The sequence below is a fragment of the Mustela putorius genome, unplaced genomic scaffold (assembly GCF_011764305.1).
Source record: "Mustela putorius furo isolate JIRA1106 unplaced genomic scaffold, ASM1176430v1.1 tig00000145_pilon_pilon_pilon, whole genome shotgun sequence".
Lineage (NCBI taxonomy): Eukaryota > Metazoa > Chordata > Mammalia > Carnivora > Mustelidae > Mustela > Mustela putorius.
Window position 1 is genome coordinate 37,960,313 of NW_025421294.1, and position 10,172 is coordinate 37,970,484.

At 42.6% G+C, this 10,172-nt stretch overlaps 1 protein-coding gene across 1 annotated transcript; it reads right to left on the reverse strand.

The window, feature by feature from the left end:
- Positions 1-1,393: 1,393 nt before the first annotated feature.
- On the reverse strand, positions 1,394-9,933 carry SMIM23 (small integral membrane protein 23). Its single transcript, XM_004737610.2, has 4 exons — positions 9,777-9,933; positions 2,267-2,318; positions 2,003-2,070; positions 1,394-1,746 (listed from the first exon to the last, which is right to left on the reverse strand). The coding sequence occupies exons 1-4, from the start codon at positions 9,864-9,866 to the stop codon at positions 1,534-1,536; spliced, it is 423 nt and encodes a 140-aa protein (XP_004737667.1). The 5' UTR covers positions 9,867-9,933; the 3' UTR covers positions 1,394-1,533.
- Between the last annotated feature and the right edge of the window lie 239 nt (positions 9,934-10,172).

Here is a 10,172-nt window from a genome sequence, read left to right on the forward strand (position 1 = left end):
AGAAAACAAAAAATCCTAGAAAAGGACGAATAGACCAAAAAAAAGTAAGGCTGATGTAATTTCCACCATGGTCAACTAAACGCTGAACTTCCTGGAAGTCAAGGGGAAAAGGGGAAATCCTAGATAAGAATTATCATTTAATCAAAATAAATTAATCCAAAGAGAGGGTTTTCTCTTGGCACTGTTTAAAAAAACTAAGTCGCTCATAATTTTATCACAGCGATATTCTTATTTTGCATGTATACACTGTATTCCTGCAAGCAAAAATGATAAGTAATTTTCTTTTAGAAAGATTTGAATAGGCAAAAGAATCATATAGTCTGAAAATAAAAGAGTGTGAAAAGTTTCCCTTTCATCCTGGTCATACATTTGCCCATTCTCAACTCCCCCAATTCTCCTTCCCCCATTTTGTATCCTTCTAGAGTTTTCTTGCACATTCAGTGACATCATCATCATCCGTCAACAACAAAATACAGGTTCTTGTCCCTGTGCTCTTCTTAGGCCTTGATTTCTCTCGTTTAACAGCCTTTCCTGTGGACTCTTCTCTATCAGCTACAGGGTATCCACTTTTTGGGTGCACCTCTACTAACTGAACCTGGGCCCTCCTCGTCCTGTGTTTTGCTATTACATATGAAGCTAGGAGAGTAACATTACATACATGTAATTTCACATGCATGTGTAGATACGTGATATAAGTATGTATTTCATATATATGATGAATTAGATATAATGTTAATATATTATGTAAGTATATTTTTAATATTTTATATAAATATTATATAATTCTATTTATCAATATTAAATATTTTATATTTATATTTTATCTATTAGTTTATATACATGTTATATACATGATAAAACATATATATTTTTTCATATGAGCTAAATCCCTGAAGCAGATTGCCAGGTGGAATGGTAAATGCATTTGTGAATTCGGTTGCTATCATCAGCTGCCCTCCACAGAGGTTTTGGCAATTTATACTGCTAGCAACTATGTCTGAGAGTTGAGTTGCTGCTTAATGTCTATACCCTCCAGAACCAGCGTCCTCTTGCTAAGTTCCAGGGAGGGAAGAAAAGGAAAGGAAGGAAGGAAGCTCTGTGTATCAGACACCTACAATACGCTAGACACACTCTGCATATTCCTGTCAGCTCCTTACTGGAATGCTGCGAGGCAAATTGCCCTCACTGATTTTTGCTAATGAGGCAGTTTTGTGCCTGAGAGGTTAAGGAATTTGCACTATATCTCAGGTTAGTGGGTGAGGGTCCTGACTCTGAGGCTGGCTGGGTCCCAGTGAGCCAGAGTCCTGGTGCGCAGGAGGCTATCTCGACAGAGCCCTGGGGTCCTCCTGACAGGGTTCACGACCCAGCAGTGGTGTCAGCAACATTCTCAGTGACCCAACTATTTTATTTTCTTGCTTGTTATGACATTCAAGTGTCACAGCTCAGCTCTTTTTAGAGGAGCCCTTGGCAACCCTCCCCTCACCCACCTCCTGCTTCCCCTTGACGTCTTCCCCGGGTTCCAGCCTGGGGCCCTCACAGGTGATTTTTGAAGTTGGTGCAGGGATCCTCCAGGTGCCCTTCTCCCAGAAGAGCATCTAACCACTCCTCCAGGTCCCAGACCAGCTGCTCCAGCTCTCGCACCTCTTTCTCTAGCTTCTCCAAGAAAACGTGCAAATTTTCCTTCAGCCAGGTCCTGATGACCTTTATTGGCTCTTCTGCGGATTCATTGGTCTGGTATTCAAGTCCCTGAAAGGCAGACAGCAAAGTCGCATCTTGAGCTTTTTCACTTAGCCCCCACCCCCCGCCACTAGTTTCAAAAAGTTTTTTGGGCCTTTGCATATGCTGTTCCTTCTCTCTGCAGTGCCCCTCCCCACCTTCTCCGCCTGGTCAACTCCTACACATCCTTTAAGATCCAGCTTGCCCATGACACCTCTAGGAAGCCTTCCCAGATTTCCTCAGCCAAAACTTGACATCCCCTCAGCACCTTTTTTGAATATTTTACCTGGGAAGCCACAGGATTCTGGGGATAGTTACATTCTCTGATCCTTTCTGATATCTCCCAACTTCTTCCTGAAACAGGCACAAACATCACCTCTTAACAAGGGCAAATGAGCAGTCGTTGAGATCAACATGGTTGGTCATCCCAGTGGGTGAAGAGGGGAGAAAGTAAGCTTTGGAGGCCCCGTTGGCGGGCAGCCATCTCCAGGATAACCCTCCTGACTCCGAGTGGATTCAGCTCCTCCTTTCTCAGCTTCCAGACGCTCACCTGATATTCCTGTGCCCATGTACAGCACCAAGATCAGCAACGCCAACAGTGTCTGGTGGCAAGAAGAGGAGGAAAGAGGTGACTCATGGGCAGGGAGGCATCCCTACTACCCTCACAGAGCAGTGCTGTAAGGTCATTTTTAGAGCTTAACTTTTTTCCCCAGTTATCTACATTATGCATGCTTACTACAAAACCCCCAAACCTTGCAGAAGCAGGTAACAAGCAGCCCAGTGACATTCCGCTGGTGTTTCCTCTCCCTTCTCCCTGCTGAGAAGCCCCACTTCCGTTCTCATACCCCGCCTCGCTTTCACATTTTTGCTCTAAATGATCTTTAAACGGAATCAACTTTATTGTGGTATAATTCACAGACAATAAAACGCACACATTTTAAATGTACAGTTTGATGAGTTTTGACAGGTCTACACCTGTGGGCTACCAGCCCAGTCAAGAGAAAGGACATTTCCAGCATCCCAGGAAGTTCCCTTATGCCTTTTTACTGTCCGTTCCCTCCTTACCCTCACCCACCAGAAAGATCCACTATTCTCACTATGGGGTAGTTTTGCCTGGTCTATAAATTCCTAAATGGGACTTCATGGTCTTTTGTGGTTAGCTACTTTCGCTCAACATAATGCTTCTGAGATGTCTCCATATTTGTATATTCAGTGTTATTGATGACTAATATAGTGTAGGAATATGGCACAAATTATCTCTGTATGTATTGATGGACTTTTGGCTGTTTCTAGTTTCAGATGATCATGAATAAAACGGCTATAAACACCCAGATACAACAGTTTGGGAGGACATACGTTCTCATTCTGCTTGGGTTAGCCCCCAGAAATGCAAGTCCTGGGTCATATGGCAGGTGTAAGTTTAATTTGATAAGAAGCCACCAAACTGGTTTTCAGGGGATTGAACCAAATTACATTTCTACCAGCAACCCGAGAAGGCTGGTTGCTCCACATCCCTGCTGGCAATCTTCTTCATTCTAGGCGTTCTGTTGGTTGTGTAGCGGTATCGCGATCTAGTTTTTCCATGCACTTCCCCAGGGGTTAATCATGTTGTCTTAGTCTGTTTATGTTGCTCTAACAAAGTACCACAGACCCAATGGCTTATAAACAACAGAAACAGTTCAGGGGCTGGAAGTTCAGACGCAGCAGGCCAGCATGGTCAGGTTCAGGAGAGGGCTCTCTTCTGGGTTCCATCCATTTCCATTGTGTCTTTATGTGGTGGAGAGCAGAGAGAGATCTTTGGGCTCTTTTTAAAAAAAAATTTAATTTAATTAAAAAAAATTTTTTTTAATCAGGGCACTACTCCAACTCATTAGGGTTCCATTCTCATGAATCATCTCCTGAAGACCCCCAACTCCCAATACCATCACTTTGGGAGTTAGGATTTCAACATATGTATTTAGGCATTTTAAGGATTCAGTCCATAGCAGATGTTAAGCATCTTTCCATGTGCTGAGTGATCATAATTCATATATCTTTCTTTGTGGGCATGATCATGAAAAACTGTTCATTTTTTTATTGGGCAATTTGTCTCCTTATTAGGTTTTAGTAGTTCTTTGTATATTTTGGATATACATTCTTTGTCAGATGTTTGCACTGTGACTATTTTCTCCAGGTCTGTGGCTTGCCTCTTTATTTTCCTACCAGGGTGTTTGGAAGTGAAAAGATTTTAATTTTTATGCAGTTCAGATCATCAAATATATTCCCTTTATGGTTATGCCTTTTGAGTGCAATCTAAAAACTTCTGTCTAACTCAGGGTTGTGAAGATTCTTCTCCTCTGTTTTCTTCCTGACATTTTATTGTTTTAATTTTCCACTTAGGTAGATGGTCCATTTTGCATTAATTTTTGTATATGGCATGAAAGAGGGGATTAAGATTCTTTTCCTCATATGAATGTCTAGTTCTAGAATTATTTGTTTAAAAAGCCTAATTTTTCATTGATTTGCATTGCTCTCTGTCAAAAATATGTCCACCATATTTACATATTTACATATTTACATGGGTCTGCTTCTGGGTTCTATTCTGTTTCAGTTATCTGTATATATCACTCTTTATGTCATTGCTAAATCTGTATTAGTTTTCTGAAGCTGCTGTAACAGAATACCACAGATTGGGTAGCTTAAACCAAGATGTTAATTCTCTCACAGTTATGGAAACCAGAAGTCCAAGATCAAGGTGTGAGGCAGGGTTGGTTTCTGGTGAAAACTCTCTCCTTGGCTTCTGGATGGCTGACTTTTCTCTGTGTCCTCACATGGCCTTTTCTCTGTGCATCCCTGGTGTATCTCTTCTTATAAGGACATCAGTGCTATTGGGGTAGAGCCCCACCCTTTATGGCCTCATTTAACCTTAATTATTTCCAAATACAGTCACATTGAGGGTTGGGTCTTCCACATGTGAATTTTGGAGGTCACAATTCGATCTGTAATAGCTCCACTGGCACTCTACTGTCCCATTCCTTTCTCTATCATATGCCAATGCCACACTAGCTAGATGGCCATACAGCTTCACGGTAACACTTGAAATCAGATAGTGTGAGTTTATTTTTTTTAGCTTTGTTCCTAACAAATTTGTTCAAATTTGTTCTGACTATCCTAGATCCTTTGCATCTCCACATATATATGTATATATCAACCTTTTCAGTTGCTATAAAAAAAAAAAAAACCCAAAACACGAAAAACCAAACCTGTTGGGATTTTGTTAGTATTACATTTAAACTGTGGTTCAATTTGGTGAGAGAGAATGTCTCTAAAATATAGTACCTTGTAATCGTGATCTTGATCGATCTCTCCATTACATTGTCTTTGGTTATTTTATTTTATTTTATTTCTTTTTTTAAATTAATTTCTTTTCAGCATAACAGAATTCATTGTTTATACACCCAGTGCTCCATGCAATACGTGCCCTCCATAATACCCACCACCTGGCTCCCACAACCTTCCAACCCCCGCCCCTTCAAAACCCTCAGATTGTTTTTCAGAGTCCATAGTCTCTCATGGTCTTTGGTTATTTTTAGCAATGTTTCATCATTTTCAAGTGTAGAGGCCATGCTCATCTTTCTGAAGTATTTTATGGGTTTTGATGCTATTATGAATAGTATCATTTCTGAATTTTCATTTTCTAGTTTTTTGTTGCTGGACTATAGAAACACAGTTGATTTTGTCTTATGACCTAATTCTTCCTTTTTTATCTGATACAGTTTAGGATTTTGTATATAAAAAAATTGTGCTGTCTGGGAAGAAGTGTTACTTCAACCTTTCTATTCTTTATTTCTTTTCCCTAGTATATTGACTAGAATCTCCCTAGTATATTGACTAGCATTGCTAGTAAAATACCAGTAAGTGGCGAAAGCGAACGTTCTCATCTTGCGCTGTGTCTTGGGGGCACGGGGTGTGAGTGCTCAGCTGGAGTCGAGCCAACTGTAGCTTCGTCCTTGTCCTTTCTCAGCTCGAAGACACTGCCTTCTGTTCCTGCCGTTCCAAGAATTTTACCAAGAATGAGCCCTGAAATCGTGAAACGGGCTTCCTGTCTCCACTGAGAGGCTGAGTGCTGCCCTTTTTCGGCTGAGTCTGCACTCAGTTGCGTGGATTGACTTGAATACCTGACGAACCCGGGCTCCTTCGGGAGGCTTTGTTCATGATGCATTTGCCTTTTCTCTGTATGGCTGGGCTCATTTGCTACTGTTCGTGGAGATTGTTCTTTTCAGCTACATTCATGGAGACACTAGATATTTTTCTGTATGTTTGTGGAGTTTTAGAGTCAAGGTTATGTTGCCCTTTGAAAATTGAGTCAGGGTGCATTTCCTCTGCCTCTCTTTTATGAAGGAATTTGTGTGAGATTGGTATTCTTCCTTTCTCTGTCACATGATTGATAGAATTTATGGGTGGAATCTTTTGGGCTTGTAGTCATTTGGACTTTCTATTTCTTCTTGAGTCACTTGTGTAAATTGTGTTGTCCAAGAAGTTTCTTCATTTCACCTAAGCAAGGGCACTGGTGTCCAGTCATTTCTTGTATTATCTTCATATCCTTTTAATGTCTATGGGAGGTATTGTGATCATTCCTTTTTATCCTCGATATTGGTAATCTATGTTCTCTTTTTTAAAAAAGTTAGACTGAAAAATTTACCAATTTTTTCATTGAATTCATTCAATTTGTTAAATTTCATCAAATTCATTTGATTTCCATTGAAAATTTATCAATGAATCTTTTCAAAGAAAAGGTTTATAAATTTTATTTATTATTTTCATTTTCTATTTCATGAATTCTGATTTTATCTTTATTGTTTCTTCTTTCTATCATTGAGTTTAATTCTCTTTTATTTCCTTTGGAAACTTTGGCCAATGCTGCAGTTGCTCTTTTTTATTTAGTTTTTTTTTTTTTTTAATTCTTTTTTTTTGACAGAGGGAGAACATGAGCTGAGGGAGCGGGAGAAGCAGATTTGCCGCTGAGCAGGGAGCCTGATGAGGGGCTCAATCCCAGGCTCCTGGGATCATGAACTGAGCCAAAGACGGACACTTAACCACCTGAGCCACCCAGGCACTCCTGGCCATTGCTTCTAAAGGTTTCCTTTTTTCCCCAAATGTATGTATGTATATGTGTGTGTGCATGCATATATACACATACCTGTCTGTATATGTGTGTGCACATGTCTGTGTATGTGTGCTCTCAAACAGATGCCCGAGTGTTAAGGAGTTCCTCTGTTCTGGCTGAGCGGCCATTCCAGCTGCCTCCATTGCTGCTGGATTTCCAGGATCTCTGCTCTGCTCTCAACCGCAGAGACACCACTCTGGGGAGAGTGGCTAATCCAGCCCTTTGCATGCACATCCCAGTCCTCTGGGAAGGAGTCCTGGGGAGCCCCTTGGGTGTGCGGCTCTCTCCAGCACCTCGTCCTACAGAGTCCAGTGCCTTAGCTGCCCCCTCCACTCTGCAGCCTAGCAGGACTGCGGTGCCCTGCGTGGCCTCTACCTCTCAGTGCAGCAGCCACTAGGAAAGAGTGGAGGCTAGCACGAGTCTTCTTCTCCTCCAGGATGGCACTCTTGTGCTGTCTGGTGGCCCTCACCTGAGTGGCCGCCTCATCTATGTCATCAATTTTGTGGTTGCTCCAATAGGACTGCAGCGTTTTGAGGCAGGATGGAGGGAAGGAGTTGCCTGGAGACAACGTCGCTCACTGGTGCCTGGGTCAGTCCAAGGTCATTTAGGAGATTTGGGTGGATGTTCCAGGATTAAGAGAGGACAACGGAGTCTCTTAGAGAGGTGGGAGAAGGGAGAAGGACAGTCTGAGTCTGGGAGGGGCCTGGCCCCCACTCTTGGCGGTGTGTCTGAGCAGGTCTTAGCACAACAAATTCAGAGAAGCCTATTTTCAACAGACAGTGTGAGTAGGGAGAGTGACAGCGTCAGGGGCGAGCGAAAGTGGACAAAGAATTAAGGCACACACTGTATTGACTGACGCTGAATTTTCCCCATCTCACTAGATGCCGTTTGAGTCTGATTTAATTTGCCTTGAAATAATACATTTCTTACTTACCTAAGTTTGTGAAGCGGGATTTAGAGCTGCTAGCCCCACAAAGAAGATACAAGATTTGCCTAATTTGCATCTCCCCCAGATGGTTTTCTGTATGGATACTAGCAGCTATAATACTATATATTATATCATTAACTTTAAAAATAAAAATAAATTACAAAGCAGCAGTCTGGCGGAGTCTTACAAGATACACGGATGAGCGAATGAAGCTGGGCATAAAGGCACACGCTGATTCCGTTCACGTGAAATTCAAGAAAGTACAAAACTCATCTATGATGACTAAGCTCAGGAATCAAGGTTGTGTGGGAGAGAAGAGCTGGGAGGGGCCTGAAGGAGGCATCTGGGGCACTGGGAATGTTCCAAAGCTTGACATGGGTGGTGGGGGACAGTGACTGCCAAGATGTGTATACCCGGTGTAAAGATCCTTGTATTGTACACTTAAGTTTAGGGCACTATTTTTTTTTTCTTAACAATATTCTCTGGGAATCTTTTCACATAAGACTCACAGAACTGTTTTGTTCTTTATAACAGCAGTTAAGTGTTCCATGGTGAATGCTATTTCTTTAACAACCCCTCTTCCGTGTCCTTTACAGGATAATGTCTTCCCTAGCAAACTTGCTGCAGGGTTTGTGTTTTATACGTGTGGGGGGGGGTGCCAAAGGGGAAAATAGGGACAGGATTAGGTTTTTAGTTCTTCTCCTTGTGCTGTCCTGGGGCCTGAGCCAAATCATTTTCTTTTCTCTGAGCTTCAACTGCTTCATCTGTAAAATGGATTTTGAAATATGCTGAAAGGTCTTTCAAAAAGAAAAGCAGGGACACTGTATTCGACTCATCTGGGAAATGCTGTGGTTAACAAAGTGAGGTGAAACCCTTGCTGCAGAACTTCTCAGAGCCTTCGTTATGTGAATGAGCAATGTAAATCTCCAAGCGGGGTGTGTGTGTGTGTGTGTGTGTGTGTACACGAGTATCGGCATTTCTTGAACCACAGAACTTTTTTGGGGATTTTTCTCAAAAGAGCCTTCCTGGGGTTTGGTATTTATGGAACTCCTTTTTTAGGAAAAGGTGCAGCATGATGGAAACCCCGCAAGGCCCCCATCTTGCTGTGAGGTCCAGCACAAAGGAGGAATTGGGGCATGTATATCAAATGAACAAGTGAACAAATCTTTTGGAAATGTATAGAGATCGGTCATGCATCGTTCTGCTTAAAACCCCTCAATAGCCCCTTACTAATCTCAGAATAAAGTCCTATCTCTTTCCACGGTGTGCAAGGTCTAGGTGACCTCCCCAGCCTTCTCTACATGGCTCCCTCCCTTCTGCACCTGGGAGGCAGTGGAGTGCAGAGTAAGCTTGTTAGGCGTTCTGGAATCAGAGGCACCTGATTTCAAATCCTGGTAGGTCCTGGCTATGTGACCTTTTTGTTTTTCTGAGCTTTGGTGTATCCATCTGTGAACTAGGTTGTTAATAGCGCCTCCTGGGTATGTTGTAAGTCGTAAAAGAGAGGGGATGGAAGCGCTGGGCTGTGCATTGTAAGTGATGACATTTCCCATTCTGACAAAATTCTGCATGCGGTTTGAATCTGATCCCTAAGAACAGATATTCCAGGGGCTCTACAATTCAGCTCTATCCTATTTATTTCAGTTTATTTGTTCATTCATTCATTCAGCCACTAATACACACCAAGCACCATCATAGTCACTAGGGCCGTAGTAGGAAACTTAACAAACAATCCAGGTCCCCCTCACCCACCCCCCAGCCCGGCCCCAGCATGCATTCTACTGGGATTGCTGGGATGAAATAAGAGAGTCAGTCAGCAATGGCCTTGGGGAAGAAGCCCCGAAGCATTCATGTTGTGTCCCACCAGCTCGGGCTCCAGGCAGAGTCCGACTGAAGGCCTCTTGTGACTTTGAGGGCCTCACGGTCTGTCTGCTGTGGCCGAGTGAGCCCTGATGGGAGGACAGCAGCATACATAGAGTCTGGCCTCACCTGTTTCTTGTCCTCACAGCGACTACCCCTTCTCCTTTCAAACAGCTCAGCTGCCACTTGCCTCCTGCTGCCCACCTGTTGGATCACCATGGCCTCAGATCAGGCTGTCTGGGTGGAACAAGGTACCCCCACCTGGCAGGCAGACGGGTACACTCCTCCTTCCTGGGCATACCTCAAACACTGAGTTCTGATGTCATAGAAGGTGGGAGACAGCAAGGCCCCCACCTTGTCATCACTCTGATTTTTATCCCAGTCCCTCACAGTTTTTTTTCTTGTTTGTTTCATATAAATGTAAAAGAAACAAAGACCTGAAAAAAAGTGCATCAAAATATTATATCTCAGGATGATGATTTTTCTGCTCTTTTATACTTCTATAGCTTCAAATATTTAGCAAAA